The 22,946-nt window shown below is 42.0% G+C and overlaps 1 protein-coding gene across 4 annotated transcripts in view; it reads left to right on the forward strand.

The window, feature by feature from the left end:
- Window positions 1–22,946, forward strand: part of LOC110496087 (nuclear factor of activated T-cells, cytoplasmic 1) — a 66,387-nt gene that overhangs the window by 38,544 nt on the left and 4,897 nt on the right. For 3 of the 4 annotated variants that reach the window (XM_036971309.1, XM_036971311.1, XM_036971310.1), the window contains one exon: window positions 3,904–4,512. In XM_036971309.1, coding sequence (XP_036827204.1) covers window positions 3,904–4,512 — 609 coding nt within the window. Of the gene's footprint in view, window positions 1–3,903; window positions 4,513–22,946 lie in introns of those variants that run through there. The other variant, XM_036971313.1, reaches the window with a different exon arrangement.

A 22,946-nucleotide genomic window follows, 5' to 3' on the forward strand; every position in this document is an offset into this window, starting at 1 on the left:
ACTAGCCAACCTGTTGCCAGACTAAATGAAAAAAGCCACACCAGCTCAAATGTAAAAAAAAAATAACAATAAAACACTTGGAGCTAGCTATCATCCAGTGGGTGGTTCAAAGCTCTGATTTAACTGCGGAACCAGCCCTGTATGTGGGCACTGATGTGGCTCAGTCTCTGTCCCCTCTGAAAGTGCAACATTGTCCTCAGCCTCCCGTGAGAGTCATAGAGGGGAGAGAGAGGTGACATTGGGCCTGGTCAGTATCTCTTAAAGGGTTAGACTCTAGAGTCTCTTCACGACACAAGCAGTGTGGTCTGTCACGTTTGAAGGAGCACAGCACTATGTTGTATATTGAGTAAAAATGTTTTTGTGTGTTTTTGAGAGCGCAGTCATTTATTTCAAGTTGTAGATCTTAGTGAGGTACAGTATGAAGCTTCTGCAGCAGCAACATATTTCATAATGCACATTTGTGCAGCTGTACACAGCCCATCTGTAAATATCCCATCCAACTACCTACCTATTCCCCATATTGTTTTTATTTACTTTTTTTGCACACCAGTATTTCTACTTGCACATCCTCATCTGCACATCTATCACTCCAGTGTTAATTTGCTAAATTGAAATTACTTTTCTACTATTGGCCTATTTATTGCCTTACCTCCTTTCTCCATTTGCACACAGTGTGTATAGATTTTTCTATTGTGTTATTGACTGTACTTTTGTTTATCCCATGTGTAACTCTGTTGTTTTTGTCACACTGCTTTGCTTTATCTTGGACAGGTCGCAGTTGTAAATGAGAACTTGTTCTCACAACTGGCCTACCTGGTTGAATAAACGTGAAATAAAATGTTTAAAAATATATCTTTAAACTAATGGCAACCATGGCATCCGTAACAGAAAGGGAGTAGCATATTCAATGTTTAGCTAGCTAGCTACCTACTTGTCTTAACAAAAGACTCCACTATGCAAGTAACCATTTCAATAGAATGTTCATGATGTCACTTGGACAACTGTTGATAGCCAGAGCAAATTTACCAGCTACGTCTATCTACTCTGATTTCAAAACCCTCTTGTCTGAATGTGCCAGAGCACAGAATAACTGACAAATTTACGAATGCTCAACGTCCGTTGAATATAGCCAGTGTGAATAAACTTTGGCAAAAAGCATAATTCAATTGTTGCCAGCAGCACAGTTGCAGTCACCAATGCTCTGGATAATGTAGAAAACAGCATAACCAGCTCTGCTAGTGTGAGTAAAATGGTCAGAGTGAGCTGTTCTCTCATTTGTGTCTGGAAGTAGCTAGCAAGCTAGCCAACATTAGCCAGTTAGCTTGGGTGATTGACTGCTGTTGTTAGGACAGAATGCTCAGATCAACCCTACTCCTCAGCCAGAGCGTCCGACAGCGAAATGCTCTAAATTTACAAACGGACAATCTGACAACGCTGTGATACGAATGTCCAGAGCACACTCGGACACTTCAGATTAAATTTACGAACACACCCGTAGACTGTGGTGATTTTAGCATGTAAATCTCGCTGGGGCAAATATTTTTAAATGTGGGATGCATACCAGCAAATTCACTACACAACACTAAACAATACATTGATTGCACTATACCACTGCTACACCTGGCTATCAGCAGAGCCGTCTGGCAGCGAAACTGTTCATTCAGTCTTGTTTACTGCCTTTTCAAAAAAACATAGTTGATATGTCTGACTTGCTTAAATAAATGTGGTTTCTAATGACAATTGAGATGTACAAACTTTGGCATAAGAGGACGACAAGCGGGTAAGTGGCAATCCGTAATTAAGATTATTATTATTAAGATTATCGATTAAGACGTTAATGAGCGAGCTAGGACGGAAGTAGTCATTAACTATTTATTCAGCGCATTTGAAATGTACAGAGACAGAATTCAGAACATGGGTCGTTCTTAGTGTTCTGCCTGTACACCAAGTCAGAACCGCAGAATAAATAAAGGGGGCATAGAAACAGACGATGAAAGCTCTTACAATATTCAATGATTACATTTCACAAAAACATGTGCACCACCAAGTCAGAACAGTAGGTGAAATTAAGAGGTAGACCAAATTATTAGGGTCGGCTACTAACAGCTTACTACACAACATACACTTAGTGTTACTTTCTTAGCTACAGTATACATATCTCCCTGGCATATTACATTTATGCAGCAGCATTTTTTAACTCATCCTGTTGTGCTCTGCTCACTTGAAGGTTGCGCGGCGGTCCTTCGTGGGCAAACTTTGTCATCAAAGTCTGGCATTCTTTGGATGTATGGTACTTTCAAGACAACTGAAAAAAGGTTGAATCATGATGTTGTCAGTGATCTTCAGGTCGTACCTCTAGAAAGAGGCAAGAGGTCCCAGTTGTCTTGAACTCACTAAAGTCCGATATTGCAGTTCCGAGTTAACAGTTGTTTTGAGCACGGCACAAATCATGCTCATTGACAATGGCCAATGTTGAATGCTTATAATTTTAAACTAGGAAAAGAGACCCTTAATCTTAGACTTGGGACCACACAGCATCTCCACTGAATAGCAGGTTAATAATTGCTTTGCAAAGCTTGCAATTAGCCACTGATTCCTTCCAAATCAGTCAGTTGAATTTGCAATTTCCAACTTGTTGTGTAATGTTGATGTCCAATGGATGATGAGCACCAATACGTTGTATCTATAATTTCTCTTCATTATGTCTCTTCATATGACAAGGATTAACAAGGATTTGCCAGTAGATTGTCAACTTGATTCATGATGACGACTGCTATAACGGTAGCTACCGTGATTTGACGTAATTGATCTGTGACCAATGACCTTGAGCCTTCTTGGATGGGCACTTCTATTTTAACTCTATGGCAGCACCCAAGGGGCTTGAATTTTCAAGCTCTACCCGTTAGACTTGGCGGAGATGTAGTGTCCCTATGAGTGACAGAACACTGAGCCTGCTGACTTGCCCTACCACCACAGAAAGCACTGAGGTAGGCTGAAACACCTGTATTTTAGAACTGCCTTACTCAACAAAAAAAAGAGACTATGTTTGTATGAGGCTTTATTAACTCAGTGATATATATATATATATATATATATTGTTTGCAAACTGATATGTGATCTGTATTAATGCCAAAATAACATGCAAAACAGGCAAGCCCATTTCTTGCAAAAAATGTGGGGCTCAAAATTGTTGGGGCTCTGCCCCACCTACCCGGAATGACGGGTCGCCACTGCCGTAGTGTAAACCAGCCTTTAGTCTTGAAATCTTTGGTTGTTTAGTATATGTCATCACATCTGAATCCTTAAAGGGAGCGTTAGAGATTAAGCGGGTGTGAACGATGCTGAATAGGCGTAGACAAAGTGGAGCTCTCCATTAGGTTTACCAAAACATTCTTTGGCCATTTTTTCAAAATTGATGTTACTTGAGTTTATTAACATTCAAAGCAAAATTACTTTCCTATTGTTCCTCAACTGTACTGTATGATATACAATGTTCTAGCTCTGACTATATTTTTATCCAATGTAAAAAAAAACACAATTTCAAATTTTGCTACATAATACCGAATCAAGCCGATCGGTCACATTTACAGGATAGTAGTGCTTGGGTCAGATCCAAGGAAAATAGGCCTTTTTATTATAGAACCAGCTTGGAAGCCTCTTGTGGTGATGATTCATCCCTTTTTTCTCTTTTTAAAATATTTTCAGCAGGGTGGGAGTGCTTAGGCCCAGACACAGAGTCTCATTGATGAGAGTGTTTGTTTGTCTGTGGGTATCCTAGCCACAAACCCACTCACTCACTCACTGACACTTGCTCACTCTCTCACCCGCTCACACTCGACAGGAGATCGAACCACATGTTTATACATTTTTCTCCTTTTCTTCTAATTTTTCTCATTTGTTCAGTTCCAATGATAAAAATGGAGCCACATGATGACTGCGACCCCCCTCAGGTATGTCCCAAGCATTGTTCTGGCCTGGCGCTACACCCCAAGCCCTACTACACTCCACAGGTGATGACCTCCATGATACCCACAGAACTCCGACCGTGGATGGGGGGTGCCTACCCCGCTTGCCAACAGAGACTGGGAGGGAAGCCTTCCTCACTGTCCTGCTCATCCTCCCCCAGCACCAGTCCCAAACTGCATGACCTGTCACCCACCACGCCCTTCTCCATGTGCCTGCCAGCAGGCCCATCCCAGTCTCCGATCCCACATGTCTCCATTATACAGGAGACTCCTGGACGCTACCAGCCACAATCTGTCCTCTGCCCACCCAGTAGTGCCTCATCCTCCCCAGGCTCGCAGCCCTCCACCCCTGGCACCAGCGGCCCAGAAGCCCCATTCTCCCCCACCCACTGCCTGACGCCGCCCCAGCCCATCAGTGGCAGCTCTAGCCCAGTGACCGAACAGTTACCCAAAGTGCCAGAGAGAGGCGGCCGCTCGTCGAGCCCCACGCTGGCTAACAACATCAAACAGGAGCCACAGGAACTGGACCAGATGTACCTAGATGATGGTGAGTTATTAATCATACACCTCTCCAGATGATCCTATTGCATTGTGGATCACTGTGACAATCAAAGCCACCATTGAAACATACAGTAAGTCATATTCTTGTCATATGGTAAATTATTTATTGTATAGCCAGGTGCTTAGAAGTTACCTAAATGCACACTTGATATACAATACTATGTTATTCTACTCTCTGTCACTATTTACAGTAATTGCCTTCTCATGAACTTGGTGAGGCAGTATTTTATGATTAACACCCTCTGGTCCTTGTCCTCCCACTGCTATCAGCTGACTAAAACAGGGATTTACAGTTAAATCATAGAACCCTGGTAGGTCTGTGGTGGAAATATTGTACTTTGAAGCCCATGAATAATGGCCAGGCCTTTTAAAAGCCCTGATAAAATAAACATATCTCCTCCTCCACCTCTTGTATTCCTCCCAATTAGACTGCAAGCTGGGGATTTTTAGAAACCCAGTATTATAATCTCACTGGTCTAGGATTCCAGCATTCACCACCTCTAAGGGTTCTGGGCTGTGTGCTGCTGATTTGAAATAAATGGGATACATTCTCTACCCTGGGGTTAGCTAGACAACAGTGCTGCCTGTCCCAATATCAATCACAAGGAGGAAACCATCCTTCAGAGCTGGAGATGTGAAGTCGCTAACCAGCAGCGATCAGCAGCATTGAAATTAGAGTTCTTTGACCAGACCCCAACCCACACTGAACTGAGCTCAAATTTTGGGGTGGGGCTTCCTGGCCCTGGATTGGTTATTATGCTGGCACTACGGTCCAACCATTCTCATGGTCCCCTTCCTGCTAACAGTCTGGATAAATAACACACTGACTGAAGCTCTGTTAGGCTGCTGTCTGGGGGAAATCAAGCAGCAGAGCTCATGCTGTGGTAGGTTATTTACATTGCTCATCTAATATTTTTTTATATTTTTTTTATTTGACCTTTATTTAATTAGGCAAGTCAGTTAAGAACAAATTCTTATTTTCAATGACGGCCTAGGAACAGTGGGTTAACTGCCTGTTCAGGGGCATAACGACAGATTTGTACCTTGTCAGCTCGGGGATTTGAACTTGCAACCTTCCGGTTACTACTTGGACAGGATGTGAGAACAGGATGTGAGTTTCTGAGGAGAACGGCCTCCCAATTACACAGTGTATTTTGGCAAATAGGATTTTTAGAAACACTAGGCGTTCCAATCAAATGTGACTTCTCACTTCAGTAAATGTTTTTGGCACGGTTACATGTGGATTTGTATTTTATAGATTCACTCAGGTGTGGTGTTATGTTAATTAATTGTCAACCATACATGTTAAAGCCCACATAAACAAATAGAAAGTGTTTTATTTTGTGCAAAGAATCCTACTGTCCAATGGTTTGTAACTTATTCGATTCAGCACTAAGAGGAAATTTGATTTGTGAAAATTCTCATTAGGGTTGGCTGCTGAAGTCATGCTTCCTGGATTTGTATTAGTTTAAAATGGTGAGATACTGTAGATTAAAGCATGGGCTCTCAAGTGTTTTACTTGGGCCCCCCATCCAGCATTGGGGAACACGCACACACTGCACGTCTATTTCTATGGGCACAAGCATTGTTCCTTACACAAACTGTTCACACCCCTTTGTTGGTGGAAAGAATTTTGCAGGTTTAAAGTTTATTTCCTGTAATTATACACATTTTGTCATGGGGTACAAAGAACATCTTGCAGTTTTACAAAACATTCCGTTCTATACATTTAGCTATGTCTAATGTCTAATTTCAGCTAAATCTATGGGCTAAGTTATTATTTTTTTTTTTTTAATGTTTTTAAAGTTATTTAACTGATATGGGCTTGCTGATCTGGACATTTTTAACAGATTATAAATAGCTCTCAATGACTAACATGACGAGGAATTGATGATGCGCTACCCAATTTCGAAATTGAAACTTGTGCGTTCTAACTATTACAACTTTCAAGAGTAAGTTTAATACCGGACTGCGTGCCTTCAGAAAAAAAATATATATACACTACCAGACAAATGTTTTAGAACACCTACTCATTCAAGGGTTTTTCTTTATTTTTACTATTTTCTACATTGTATAATAATAGTGAAGACATCAAAACTATGAAATAACCCATACGGAATCATGTAGTAACCAAAAAGTGTTAAACAAATCAACATATATTTTATGTTTGAGATTCTTCAAATAGCCACCTTTTGCCTTGATGACTGCTTTGCACAATCTTGGCATTCTCTCAACCAGCTTCCCCTGGAATGCTTTTCCAACAGTCTTGAAGGAGTACGCCTATGTAGATATTTCATAAAAATTCAGCCATTTCCAGCTACAATAGTCCTTTATTTCTGATCTATTTTATGTTATTTTAATGGACAAAACAGGCTTTTCTTTAAAAAACAAGGACATTTCTAAGTGACCCCAAACTTCTGAATGGTAGTGTATATATGAAAAAAATGTGGGGGTGGGGGGGCCCGTGCCGACCCCTTGTTCCCCCACTGGGTTAGAGTATGTTTGTGAATATATTAATGGAATGCCCATACATTCAACTTTAGTCTGAAGGAAAGATGTATACCATAGAGCTCTGATATTTGGACCTCCATACTTGCTTAATATCTGTCATACCACACCATTAAGAGGTATCCCTGTCTTCCATCATCCCAGTATCTCCCTCACCGTGCTTCCTTCTAACATGCAGTCCCCCGTCTGTTTACTATTTATCATGGAAACTCTGAGTGACTAGACTAGTCTGGCCCAGTGCCTGGGCTATAGGTCTACTCTTCCAGAGACTGTGTGATAGAGGGACCCCACCGGCTATAAAAGCTGCTGACTGGAGATAGAGCGGTCTGGATGCTGCATGAGCCTGCTGGCACTGTGGCCCTGAGGAGTAGAGGACCAGGGCGAACAGTGTACTGTTACTGTAAAGTCACGCCTGAGAGGCAGGTGTAGTAGATGAAAGAGACCTGAGATGGAAAGGAAGGAAGGAAGGGAGGGAGATTAGGTTTTTACCTTGAGATTGTGCTTCCCTCAACCTTTTCTAGATATTCTTAACTTAATGAAGGAGACAAAACCTACTTTACAGTTTTGGTTAGGAGGTGTGATGTGGTCACAAAGTGCTTTTGGATTACCATGATCCAATATTGAATGCCTATACATTTTAGAGCATCTGGAAGTTGAAATCAAGATATATTTAATTTTTCCATTGGCAATTATTGACTTTGCATGTCTTGTGCAATGCTGGATAGCTATTTAAGTGCAAGAAATGCATCAACCCATACGCTGACAAGTATTACATAACATATTTGTCACACATGAAAGTATTCAGACACCTAGACTTTATTTCACATTTTGTCAGGTTATAGCCTTATTCCAAAATTGATTAAATTGTTTTTTCCCCTCATCAATCTACAAACAATACCCCATAATGACAAAGCAAAAACAGATTTATTGAAATTTTGGCAAATTTATAAAAATATGAAACTGAAATATTACCTTTACATAAGTATTCAGACCCTTTACTCAGTACTTTGTTGAAGCACATTTGGCAATGATTACATTATAGAGTCTTCTTGGGTTCTGCTTTTCTTTTCTTAATCAACTTTGTGTTCTTTTTCTTTGTGTTCTTGAACGTAGCCCTGTTACTTTGTGTTCTGGAACGTAGCCCTGTCTTTCATTTTTGTTCATTGATTTCACCTGTGTTCGTTTCTCACCTGGTCTCATCAGCTCCCTATTTAGTTCAGTTCCTTCTGTTTGTATGGTTGTGAGGTATTGTTTGATTTTGACTGCTACCTGTGTTTGACCATTGCCTGCATGTTACCACGATTCCTGCATTCTGCGAAGGCTTAATAAACATCTGCGCTTGAATCTCCACCTTTTTCTCCCTGAGTATTCATTACAGGTATGACGCTATAAGCTTGGCGCACCGGTATTTGGGGAGTTTCTCCCATTCTTTTCTGCAGATCCTCTCAAGCTCTGTCAGGTTGGATGGGGAGAGTTGTTGCACAGCTATTTTCAGGTCTCTCCAGAGATGTTCGATCAGGTTTAAGCTCTGGCTGTGCCACTCGAGGACAATTAGAGACTTGTCCCGAAGCCACACCTGCATTGTCTTGGCTATGTGCTTAGGGTCGTTGTCCTGTTAGAAGGTGAACCTTCACCCCAGTCTGAGGTCCTGAGATCTCTGGAGCAGATTTTCATCAAGGATCTCACTGTACTTTGTTCCGTTCATCTTTGCCTCTGGTCTCCCAGTTGCTGCCGCTCTGCCACCACCATGTTTCATGTTTTAAGTTCCTCAGTGTGCGTATCAGCGTCAAATTGAAATGGTCCACTCACACAGACAGTGTGGTGAAAAAATGTGGCTTGTCACCAAAAACCCTCACTAACTTTTACAGGTGCACAATCGAGAGCATCCTGTCGGGCTGTATCACCGCCTGGTACGGCAACTGCACTGCCCACAACCAAAGGGCTCTCCAGAGGGTGGTGTGGTCTGCACAATGCATCACTGGTGGCAAACTACCTGCCCTCCAGGGCACCTACAACACCCGATGTCACAGGAAGGCAAAAAAGATCATCAAAGACAATAACCACCTGAGCATGTTCACACCGCTTCCATCCAGAAGGTGAGGTCAGTACAGGTGCATCAGAGCTGGGACAGACAGAAAAACAGCTTCTATCTCAAGGCCATCAGATTGTTAAACAGCCACCACTAGCATAGAGAGGTGGCTGCCAACCTACAGACTTGATATCATTGGCCACTTTAATAAATGGAACACTAGTCACTTTAATAATGCCACTTTAAGAATGTTTACATATCTCGCATTACTCATCTCATATGTATATACTGTATCCTTCACTATCTATTCTTTACTATCTATTGCATCTTAGCCTCTCTGTCACTGCTCATCCATGTATTTTATACTTATATATTCTCATCCCATTCCTTTACTAGATTGTGTGTATTAGGTTTTGTGGTGGAATTTGTTAGATATTAGGTTTTCCTATGCTATATTGTGTATGTATTAGGTTTTGTTGTGGAATTGTTAGATATTACCTGTTAGATACTGCTGCACTGTTGGATCTAGAAGCATAAGCATTTCGCTACACTCGCATAACATCTGCTAACCATGTGTGACCAATACATTTTTTATTTTATTTTATAGGGATGGTGCCAGGTTTCCTCCAGACGTGATGCTTGGCATTCAGGCCAAAGACTTCAATCTTGGTTTCATCAGACCAGAGAATCTTGTTTCTCACGCATTTAGAATAGTGTGTCATGCTTTATAAAGGGTTCATAAATGTGGCATAACTGTGTGACATAACCACAAATGTAAAATGTGACATAACCCACTCTTTTGAATATGATATTAACATGTGCTTCATAAAGGGTGACTTGTTGTGCTGAAGGATTGGTTAAGCATAAAGGCTTGTGCTCCTTTTTTTCGTGTTGCGCTGTTGGCGGTAGGTGCACTTGATTTGTAAACCCTGCGCAGCCGGGTAGGCAAAGGGTTTTCATTTTGAACCATTTCATTTGTTTGAAAGACAAACTCCGCTTAGCCGGGAGATCTGTGGCTAAATCGAGTGCTCTTACTGAGCTGGCCAATCTGATAGCTAAAATCACTGTGCCTCCCTACAGCTTCCACGACCCCAGTCAGAGCAAAGTTTGATACTAGCCTACGTGAGATTTCATAACTTTTAAAACCATAGATACACTATCATGACCAGAGATACACTATCAGAGAATACAGCAAAAACCTGATGCTTCTCTCTACTTCCACTCTCACTGCAGCTGCAATTAATGAGTAGCCAACTGTATCGATAGCCCTGCATTTTTTATTATTATTAGCAGCTCATCTGGTCTATTTTAACATCGAGAAGTATTTCACTTTCTCTGGTCATAGGAACAACATGAATTTGTTCCAGAGGCAGATGAAATGAAACTTTGTCACGTGTAGACCTTACCGTGAAATGCTTACTTACAAGCCCTTAACTAACAGTCAGTGTGCGGGGTACAGGTTAGTTGAAGTAATTTGTACATGTAGGTAGGGGTGAAGTGACAAATGGGGGGGGTGTCAATGTAAATAGTCCGGTGGCCATTTGATTCATTGTTCAGCAGTCTTATGGCTTTGGGGTAGAAGCTGTTAAGGAGCCTTTTGGTCCTAGAAAAGAGTCTATGACTTGGGTGACTGAAGTCTCTGACAATTGTATGGACTTTTCTATGACACTGCATATTATAAGGTCCTGGATGGCAGGACGCTCGGGAACCAGATGCGGTGCGACTTGAGTTTCGCCATTAGGTTCCCTCAGCAGGGACAGTCTTCCACATCCCTCCCTCCACTAAGACTAATGCCATGTCCAAAACAACTGGGAACTCGTAAATTTCCGACTTCAGTGCGTTCAAGATAATTGGGAACTATATCAGTCTGGGGAAAATCATTGTCAAAGGCAATCCAACTCAGAAACTCAGGCATCTTTCTAAAGTTTAGACCTCCGTACCTAAAGTTCACTGACGTCCTTATTTGACCTCGTTTTTTCCGAGTTCCCACTTGTCTTGGTCAGCACCAGTACCATCAATCCAGTAAAATATTAAATACAATTTTTATTTCAATTTATGCTCAGCTGTGCCTCGCAAGTGCTACACCAACTGATCTATGCTGAACAGAAATATAAATGCAACATGCAACAATTTAAAAGATTTTACTGAGTTACAATTCATAGAAGGAAATCTGTCAATTGGCTGACCCACTGGGGAGCCAGGCCCAGCCAATCGGAAATAGTTATTCACTTCAATAGGGCTTTATTCCACCCAGACTATGCCGCAGGTGAAGATGCCAGATGTGGAGGTCCTGGGCTAGTGTGATTACAAGTAGTTTGCTGTTGTGAGGCCGGTTGGATGTACTACCAAATTCTCTAAAACAACGTTTGAAGTGGCTTATGGTAGAGAAATTAATATTCAACTCTCTGTCAACAGCTTTGTTGGACATTCCTGCAGTCAGTAGGCCAATTGCACGCTCCCTCAATACTTGAGACATCTGTAGCATTGTGTGACAAAACTACACATTTTAGAGTGGCCTTTCATTGTCCACAGCACTAGGTGCACCCGTGTAATGATCATGCTGTTTAATCAGCTTCTTGATGTGCCACACCTGTCAACTAGATGGATTATCTTGGCAAATGAGAAATGCTCACTAGCAGGGATGTAAACAAATTTATGTTCAACATTTGAGAAATAATATTTTTGTGCCTATGGAACATTTCTGGGATCTTTTATTTCAGCTCATGAACATTGGACTAGCACTTAACATGTTGCATTTATATTTTTGTTCAGTATATTTAGTTATCAAAACTCGAGTTTTGAAATACAATATAGTCTGAAAAGGACAATATTGTCAGGCCAGGCATATAGCCAATATTCTGTGATAATATGCAGTGGTTCGTCTTTTAAAAGTTGCAGCGTACTGCGGCACAGCTTGCATAGTGCTGCAGAATTGTATGGCACAGTTATTTAAGTGTGAACCACTGATACCATTAATGCTAGTTTGATCACAAGAGGGCATCTTTGAGAAGCATTTGATAGCTTTTAATAGTGGCTGTACTAAAGTATTTAAAACCTTTTTTTGGAAGAACGTAGTATATGGGACTGATTTTAAGAAATGTTGCTTAATTAATTTGATTCATTTTATGGTGTTTCTATTCCAAGAAAAACAAAACACCCTCTGGGTTTCCGTAAGGATGGAACGAAAAATATGGCGCAGTACAACATGACCGTCGGGAGTACAGTACTGGGCTATTTAGCTAAAGTATTCCCATGTCGTGTGGGCATGCGGAGGCCAGGGTTCAATTCCCCGATGGGGAGGAAGGAGTAGGCTGTCCTTGTAAATAAGAATTTGTTCTTAGCTGACTTGCCTAGTTAAATATAGGTTTCACTAAGAGCATAACATTTCTACACCCTAATTGTGTAATTGTAGTCTAACCAATACCCAAACAGAGATTCAGTCAAATTAAAAATCTCATTGATTTATCAAGACCAGTCCCAATGCTTGTCTCAGAGCAGTACGAAATGGTGCTATAATAGTTGTAGGCTATTGCATCAAATCCTATTGCTTCTAACTTCAATATACTCTTTAAATAAATAAGACCTACACCGCTTTTAACAGCACATTACTCAACACTAGTGAGTCTCATGTTGCCTACAGTATATCGAAAAATATGACGTGACTTTCCGGCAATAATTGCATATAGAGGATTGGAGGATATTTCTGTAATTCAGTGATAGTGATTCGTTATGAATTCATAACTAAATAAACATCAGCATTTTGAAAGAGTATTTTTATCTTTATTTTATTAACGAAAGCATAAAGATGCCAATATTAGTTACATTGTTTTAGTTTGAACGTGCAGACTGGCACTAAGAACAGAACAGCGGGAACGTTACCCTGGTCAGTGCCATTATTAGTGCAATGCCACTTAGTGTTGCTCTGTGCTACCCAGTGTAGTGGGGTGGGGGTCCACCCCCCTTCCTCCTCCTGCCTTTTCCATGGGCTAGGTCTATCTTCTGTGCACGGCTCTGCGGCTCATCCCGTGCCCCCTGCCCTCGTGCCTTGAACTTGCGCGCTTTCAGTGGATACAGCTGGAGAATTGCAAGGCAATTCCATTGTGCGCCACTCGGGAGCCATGACCAATATATATTGTCCTGCTAATATCAGGGTTAATAATATATCTGTGAGAACATCCAATGGGCTTTTATATAATACTAAATTAACAATAACAATAATTCTAATAATCATCGCTTTGTTTAAAAAATAACATTTTGGAGTTGATTTTGTTTTCAAATAGCGTAAAATTAGCAAGGAAAAAGTCAAGACCAGCACAGGTATTGAACCAGCATCTGTAGCAACACAGCTTGCACTACTATCCAGTATCTTAGACCATTGCACCACTCAGACGCTGTACAATGTGAGTGGTCGGGAGTGGGCTACAGTTCTACTGTAAGAGCAAAATAATCCTGACACAATTAAATAATAAAAACCTTAGTGTAACAACACTTTTAGTAAGTAATACTGAAGTAAATTATCAGTTTCTATTTAGGTAGGACCCAAAAGCATTGTCACGTTCTGACCATAGTTCTTTTGTGTTTTCCTTGTTTTAGTGTTGATCAGAACGTGAGCTGGGTGGGCATTCTATGTTGTGTGTCTAGTTTGGCCGTTTCTATGTATGGCCTGATATAGTTCTCAATCAGAGGCAGGTGTTAGTAATTGTCTCTGATTGGGAACCATATTTAGGTAGCTTGTTTTGTGTTGGGGTTTGTGGGTGGTTGTTTCCGTGTCTGTGTTTTTCACCACACGGTACTGTTTCGGTTTTGTCATTTCACGTATTCGTTTATTGTTTTTGTATTTCATAGTGTTCAGTGTTTTTGTTATTAAAAACGATATGGACACTTACCACGCCGCAGATTGGTCCTCCGATCCTTCTCGCCTCTCCTCTTCAGACGAAGAGGAAGAAAACCATTACAGAACCACCCACCACAACAGGACCAAGCAGTGTGGTGACAGGCAGCGGCAGCAGGAGCAGCGCAAGGAGGAATGGACATGGGAGGACGAGTTTGACGGAAAAGGACCCTGGGCTCAGCCTGGAGAATATTGCCGCCCCAAAGAAGAGCTGGAGGCAGCGAAGGCGGAGAGGCGGTGGTATGAGGAGGCAGCACGGCGGCGCGGATGGAAGCCCGAGAGTCAGCCCCAAAAATGTTTTGGGGGAAGGCACACAGGGAGTGTGGCGAAGCCAGGTAGGAGACCTGCGCCAACTTCCTGTGCTTTACCGGAGGGCGAGAGAGACCGGGCAGGCACCATGTAATGCTGTGGAGCGCACGGTGTCCCCAGTGCGGGTGCATAGCCCGGTGCGGTACATACCAGCTCCTCATATCGGCCGGGCTAGAGTGGGCATCGAGCCAGGTGCCATGAAGCCGGGTCTATGCATCTGGTCTCCAGTGCGTCTCCTTGGGCCGGCGTACATGGCACCAGCCTTTTCTGAGCCAAGATCACTTTCGCAGTCAAAAAGAAAACCAAGATCTACCGCTCAGATTTTTTTTTTAAATGACTTAAAAATAACATTAACCTATTAAAAACTGTTCTGTAGGAATGAGGTTTGTGCATTAGGCCCAATAAAGTGGTTGCTCCACTAAAAGTTGTGTGATTATGCTGCGGGATTTAGAGGTAATTTGTGGTTTAGTACAGTACACTGCGTCACCACTTCATTGCTCCAGACTAGCGCAATGGGGAGCTAGAGCACAGATTATGCTTGTAACGGCTGATTTCCTCCTCTTCGTCTGAAGAGCATGTTGTCCCCGGTTCGCCTGCACAGCCCAGTGCGGGCTATTCCACCTCGCCGCACTGGCAGGGCGACCGGGAGCAACCTGCCCAACCAGGTAAGGTTGGGCAGGTTCGGTGACCAAGGATCAAAAGTTAGTCATGTTAATCACTTTACACCTAATCTCGTTCCCAGACACTTCCGCCCAAATGGGTGGAAGGTCTGGCGGACCAACGCAACAACTTGGCCTTCTAGGTTTCTCCCATAAAATTATATCGTCACACCAACTAAAGCCAACTTTCAATGGTTAATATCCCAGGCTTAGATGTGCTGTGTGCGTAATAGCCGGGGGGCGACATTACACCAAGAAATACTTACCTTGATAAAAGCCCCCAACATAAGGAGATTGAAAGTGGCTTTCTTTTGGAAGTTACATGTTCCTCAGTAAACACACACACACACACACAACAACAAAAATAACGAGCTATACCGTGCGGTGCTGGCTCCACCCACTTCCCTGCTGAAAATATTAATATTCATGAAATCACAAGTGAAATATAGCGAAACACAGCCTAGCCTTTTGTTAATCACCCTGTCGTCTCAGATTTTGAAGTTATGCTTTACAACAAAAGCAATACAAGCGTTTGTGTACGTTTATCGATAGCATAACAAAACAATAAGTACACCTAGCATCAGGTAACTTGGTAACGAAAATCAGAAAAGCATTCAAATTAATCGTTTACCTTTGATGATCTTCGGATGTTTTCACTCACGAGACTCCCAGTTAGACAACAAATGTTCCTTTTGTTCCATAAAGATATTTTTAATATCCAAATACCTCTGTTAGTTTGGTGCGTTATGACCAGGAATCCACCGGAAAGAGCGGTCATGACAACGCAGACAAAAATTCCAAATTATATCCATAATGTACACGGAAACATGTCAAACATTTTTTATAATCAATCCTCAAGGTGTTTTTCAAATATCTATTCGATAATATATCAACCGGGGCAGTTGGCTTTTCACTCGGACTGGGAGTAACAATGGCCGCCTCTCTCTTTTGCGCACAAATCACTCAGAGCCCCCACCTGTACACTTACGCAATGTGGTCGTTCATGCTCATTCTTCAAAATAAAAGCCTGAAACTATGTCTAAAGGCTGTTGACACCTTTGGGAAGCTATAGAAAAGGAATCTGGTTGATGTCCCTTTCAATGGGCAATAGGGATGCATAGAAACACAGGGTTTCAAAATAAGAGTCACTTCCTGATTGGATTTTTCTCAGGCTTTCGCCTGCAATATCAATTCTGTTATACTCACAGACAATATTTTTTACAGTTTTGGAAACTTTAGAGTGTTTTCTATCCTAAGCTGTCAATTATATGCATATTCTAGCATCTGATCCTGAGAAATAGGCTGTTTACTTTGTGGAGGTTATTTTTCCAAACATAAAAATAGTGCCCCCTAGCTTAAAAAAAATAGATAAGTTAAAAATAGCAAATAGTTAAAGAGCAGCAGTAAAATAACAGTAGCAAGGCAAGATACAGAGGGTACCGGCACAGGAGTCAATGTGCGTGGGCACAGGTTAGTCAAAATAATTGAGGTAATATGTACAGTCGTGGGCAAAAGTTTTGAGAATGGCACAAATATTAATTTCCACAACGTTTGCTGCTTCAGTGTCTTTAGATATGTTTGTCAGATGTTACTATGGAATACTGAAGTATACAAGCATTTCATAAGTGTCAAAGGCTTTTATTGACAATTACATGAAGTTGATGCAAAGAGGCAATATTTGCAGTGTTGACACTTCGTTTTCAAGACCTCTGCAATCCGCCATGGCACGCTGTCAATGAACTTCTGGGCCACATCCTGACTGATGGCAGCAAATTCTTGCATAATCAATGCTTGGAGTTTGTCAGAATTTGTGGGGTTTTGTTTGTCCACCTGCCTCTTGAGGATTGACCAAAAGTTCTCAATAGGATTAAGGTCTGGGGAGTTTCCTGCCCATGGACCCAAAATATCGATGTTTTGCTCCCCGAGCCATTTAGTTATCACTTTTGCCTTATGGCAAGGTGCTCCATCAAGGCAAAATGTTCCTGGGTGGTTGGGAAAAGTTGCTCTTGGAGGATGTTTTGGTACCATTCTTTATTCATGGATGTGTTCTTAGGCAAAATTGTGAGTGAGCCCACTCCCTTGGCTGAGAAGCAACCCCACACATGAATGGTCTCAGGATGCTTTACTGTTGGCATGACACAGGACTGATGGTAGCGCTCACCTTGTCTTCTCCAGACAAGCTTTTTTCCGGATGCCCCAAACAATTGGAAAGGGGGGTAAAGTAATCAGAGAAAATTACTTTACCCCAGTCCTCAGCAGTCCAATCTCTGTACCTTTTGCAGAATATCAGTCCCGGATGTTTCACAGTGGAATCAGCTTTAGGAGACGTTCCTGGCTCTTGCTGGACTTACTTGGGCGCCCTCAAGCCTTCTTCACAACAATTTAACTGCTCTCCTTGAATTTCTTGATGATCCGATAAATGGTTGATTTAGGTGCAATCTTACTGGCAGCAATATCCTTGCCTATGAAGCCCTTTTTGTGCAAAGCAATGATGATGGCACGTGTTTCCTTGCAGGTAACCATGGTTGACAGAGGAATACCAATGATTCCAAGCACCACCCTCCTTTTGAAGCTTCCAGTCTGTTATTCGAATTCAATCAGCATGACAGAGTGCTGACACTCACACCTGTGTTAACGAGAGAATCACTGACATGGTGTCAGCTGGTCCTTTTGTGGCAGGGCTGAAATACAGTAGAAATGTTTTTTTTATGATTCAGTTCAAAGAGGGACTTTGCAATTAATTGCATTTCCTCTGATCACTCTTCATAACATTCTGGAGTATATGCTAATTGCCATCAAACAAATTGAGGCAGCAGACTTTGTGAAAATTAATATTTGTGTCATTCTCAAAACGTTTGGCCACGATTGTACATGTAGGTAGAGTTAAAGTGACTATGCACAGATAATAACCAGAGTAGTAGCAGCAGCGTAAAAGAGGGTATCGGGGGGAGGGGACAATGCAAATAGTTTGGGCAGCCATTTGATTAGCTGTTCGGGAGTCTTATGGCTTGGGGGTAGAAGCTGTTAATAAGAATAGTTTTGGACCTAGACTTGGCGCCCCGGTACCGCTTCCCATGCGGTAGCAGAGAGAATTTTGGACAATTTTTAGGGCCTTCTTCTGACACCGCCTGTTATAGAGGTCCTGGATGGCAGGGAGCTTGGCCCCAGTGATATTCTGTGCAGTACGCATTACCCTCTGTAGTGCCTTGCGGTCGGAGGCCAAGCAGTTTCTGTACCAGGCAGTGATGCAACCAGTTAGGATGCTCTCAATGGTGCAGCTGGAGAACCTTTTGAGGATCTGAGGACCCATGCCATATATTTTCGGTCTCTTGATGGGGAATAGGTTTTGTCATGCCCTCTTCACGACTGTCTTGGATTGTTTGGACCATGGTAGTTTGTTGGTGATGTGGACACCAAGGATCTTGAAGCTCTCAACCTGCTCCACTACAGCTCCGTCAATGAGAATGGGGCGTGCTTGGTCCTCCTTTCCCTGTAGTCCACAATCATATCCTTTGTCTTGATTACGTTGAGGAAGTTTGTTGTCCTGGCACCACACGGCCAGGTCTCTGACCTCCTCCCTATAGTCTGTCTCATCGTTGTCGGCTGTACTTGGTATAAGTCAGACACCTTTGTTCATTCATAACCTTTACATAAACACCTTTTATCATATGCTGCTGTACTTACTATAAAGTCAGACACCTTTAGTCATTCATAACACATACATAAAGGCTTAATGATGTGAACACAAATGTATTAACACTTAATTAAGGAATGATCACTAACAGCTAAAACAAATTAACATTAAAGACATGTTTAAACCATTTCATTTTTGTTTTAACATTTTTAAAACAATACACATACAAATTCAGTTGAAAAAAGTATAGTAATGCAATTACATTGTACTGTAGCTTGTCCCTGAGCTGGCGGATCAATGATAGATCAACATAGAAAGTAGGAAATTCCTTTGTCATACAATCTGGATAAGGGCATTCCTGTGCTGCGTCAGAAATACTCTAAATGGGGAATTGGGAAACTCTGTTTGATTTGTATTATTACATTCCTCTTTCATTTACAAATATTATGACGTGACTATGAGATGTGACTGTATCTAGAGGGATTTATATTTAGATGAGCCTGCTAACTAGCTAAATTTCTTTATTTCTGTGAAGTCACAAATTATTTCAAATAAGGATTGAGGTAACTATGTAATCTAACTCAACTATTTCAAATTAATATAAATTACAATAAATAAAGGTTCAGTTGTTTTTCACTTTCCAGTGACACATCAAGTGGGCATTTGAGTTGCGAACTCATCCTGTTTGCTTACTGCATTACAGAAACACAGCTAATCAAACAACAGTGCAGGGCATGCTGAATTAAAGGGCAACTACACAAAAAATCCAAGTTTCTTAGATTTTTCCAAGAACTTTAAAGTCCTCCCCTGATGTGGTTTAAGCGTTGTTGTGGACACGGAAAATGTATTTCTGTTTTTTTTTCTATAACAAATTTGCGACAAATATGTGGGAAATCCAGAAAAAATTGGGGGAAATCCGAAGCAACGAAAAAACTGAATTTAGGAAAACTGAATTACGAAGATTTTAAAATGCCTTCCAATTTGGGGAAAGCTGAGGTCAGGTCCAATATGGACTATGCACCCAAGAGGGAAAGAGGTTGCATCATCCTAGAAATGTTTTAGAGTAGTATAATATATACAATTTAGCAGATGCTTTCATCCAAAGCGTCATATGTGCATACATTTCTACATATGGGTGGTCCCGACAATTGAAACCACTGTCCTGGCGTTCCAAAATGCTTTGTGAAGCCTCAATTTAATATGATTTATAAAGCCTTTATTAAGCATTGCTTATGCCACCCTTTTATATAGCACAGGTTTATTATATTTGAAATAGTGGGTTATGTCACTGTCACACCCTGACCTTAGTTATCTTTGTTTTCTTTATTATTTTTGTTAGGTCAGGGTGTGACGAGGGTGGTATTTTGTATTTCTATGGGGTTTTGGTATTGTCTAGGTAATGTAGGTCTATGGTGGCCTGAATTGGTTCCCAATCAGAGACAGCTGTTTATCGTTGTCTCTGATTGGGGATCGTATTTAGGTTGCCATTTTCCATTTTGGTTTTGTGGGTTATTGTCTATGTGTAGTTGCATGTCAGCACTCGTGCTTCACGTTAGTTTTGTTTGTTTAGTGTTTGTGTAATAAAAGAAGAATGTATTCTTATCACGCTGCGCCTTGGTCTCCTCGTTATGACGAATGTGACAGTCACACAGTTATGCCACATTTCTGAACTCTTTATAGTGCATAACATACGGTTATAGATGATTTGTGACACTTATGTAGTGTTTGAAGCCTTTAAACGCTGCACGTCATTTAAGGTGGCCCTTCATATTAAATTGTCAAACATTGTGTCGTCTTGATAATGTTGTCTTGAAAATGCATTGGGGCCTGTTAAACAAGACTGAAAACATTCATACATGTTTCTATGATTTGGTGTTTCACATTGTGTAAGGATCGACGTTGGAGATGAGAAGCAGGTACAGGGAGTGAACATTTAATGACCACGGACAGGAACAGAATACGGACAGCGTCTGAACAGGGGAAACGGAAACAACAATAATGCTGACACGGGGATGAAACAGAGGAAACAGATAGATATAGGGAAGGCAATCAAACCATGAAGGAGTCCAGGTGAGTCCAATGAGCGCTGATGCGCATAATGATGGCGACAGGTGTGCTTAATGAAAGGCAGCCTGGCGCCCTCGAGCACCAAGGAGGGAGAGCGGGAGTAGGCATGACAGTATACTCCCTCCCCTAGGTGAGCCTGGGCGGGCTTGATGGGCCGGCCCAGGCATGGGCACTGGACAAGCCGACTGGGGCGTAGAAGCCCGACAGGCTGGCTGGGATGTGGGAGCCTGACGAGCTGACTGAGGCATGGGAGCCTGACGATCCCGTTGAGGCGTGGGAGCTCGACAGGCCGGCTGAGGCGTGGGTGGCTGATGAGCCGGCTGAGGGATGACATGGGATGGGAGTCCGCTGATGCGTAGTAGCCTGACGAGCCGGCTAAGACATGACGTGGGATGGGAGCCTGCTGACCCAACCGGGGAAAGGAAAGTTCTCGAGCCAGCTAAGGCGTGAAAGCCCGACGAGCCAGTTAAGGCACCATTTGCGGCGGCAGCACCCGGACCCGACGTCACCAACAAAACAAAAACCTCCCTGATGCTTCGTATAGTGGTGTCAGCATTCTGTAAGGATCGACACTGGAGACGAGAAGCAGGTTCAGGGAGTGAACATTTAATAACCAAAATAATCCAAACGTGAAAGAGTCCAATTGAGTCCAATGATCGCTGATGCGCGTAATGATGGTGACAGCTGTGCGTAATGAAAGGCAGCCTGGCGCGCCCTTGAGCTTCAGAGAGGTAGAGCAGGAGCAGGTGTGACAAATTGTGAATAGTGTGACTGACTTAGTTTCTCTAGCCATGCAGAGTCATCGTTTTGCACCATTCCTTCAATAGTGGTCCTTGCCATTCACACAATAAGTTCCCATCTGGGGTGTTTGGACAACACATTGTTTTTCTAAATGTCTCTATCGCCAGATTCTGTATTGAACATCATCAAAGTAATCAGATCCACATGCTACTGATGTTTGTTTTACGAGAGGCAATTTTTTGTGTTATGCTGAGCCTGAGTCATCCGTAAACATACACAGATCAATGGCTAGCGTTTTTTAATTAGATCCCTCACATGAAATGTGGCAACAGAATGAAATGTAGTCCATGGCAACGTACAGTGCCTTGCGAAAGTATTCGGCCCCCTTGAACTTTACGACCTTTTGCCACATTTCAGGCTTCAAACATAAAGATATAAAACTGTATTTTTTTGTGAAGAATCAACAACAAGTGGGACACAATCATGAAGTGGAATGACATTTATTGGATATTTCAAACTTTTTTAACAAATCAAAAACTGAAAAATTGGGCGTGCAAAATTATTCAGCCCCTTTACTTTCAGTGCAGCAAACTCTCTCCAGAAGTTCAGTGAGGATCTCTGAATGATCCAATGTTGACCTAAATTACTAATGATGATAAATACAATCCACCTGTGTGTAATCAAGTCTCTGTATAAATGCACCTGCACTGTGATAGTCTCAGAGGTCCGTTAAAAGCGCAGAGAGCATCATGAAGAACAAGGAACACACCAGGCAGGTCCGAGATACTGTTGTGAAGAAGTTTAAAGCCGGGTTTGGATACAAAAATATTTCCCAAGCTTTAAACATCCCAAGGAGCACTGTGCAAGCGATAATATTGAAATGGAAGGAGTATCAGACCACTGCAAATCTACCAAGACCTGGCCGTCCCTCTAAACTTCCAGCTCATACAAGGAGAAGACTGATCAGAGATGCAGCCAAGAGGCCCATGATCACTCTGGATGAACTGCAGAGATCTACAGCTGAGGTGGGAGACTCTGTCCATAGGACAACAATCAGTCGTATATTGCACAAATCTGGCCTTTATGGAAGAGTGGCAAGAAGAAAGCCATTTCTTAAAGATCTCCATAAAAAGTGTAGTTTAAAGTTTGCCACAAGCCACCTGGGAGACACACCAAACATGTGGAAGAAGGTGCTCTGGTCAGATGAAACCAAAATTGAACTTTTTGGCAGCAATGCAAGACGTTATGTTTGGTGTAAAAGCAACACAGCTCATCACCCTGAACACACCATACCCACTGTCAAACATGGTGGTGGCAGCATCATGGTTTGGGCCTGCTTTTCTTCAGCAGGGACAGGGAAGATGGTTAAAATTGATGGGAAGATGGATGGAGCCAAATACAGGACCATTCTGGAAGTTAACCTGATGGAGTCTGCAAAAGACCTGAGACTGGGACGGAGATTTGTCTTCCAACAAGACAATGATCCAAAACATAAAGCAAAATCTACAATGGAATGGTTCAAAAATAAACATATCCAGGTGTTAGAATGGCCAAGTCAAAGTCCAGACCTGAATCCAATCGA

Source organism: Oncorhynchus mykiss, chromosome 32 (genome assembly GCF_013265735.2).
Source record: "Oncorhynchus mykiss isolate Arlee chromosome 32, USDA_OmykA_1.1, whole genome shotgun sequence".
NCBI lineage: Eukaryota > Metazoa > Chordata > Actinopteri > Salmoniformes > Salmonidae > Oncorhynchus > Oncorhynchus mykiss.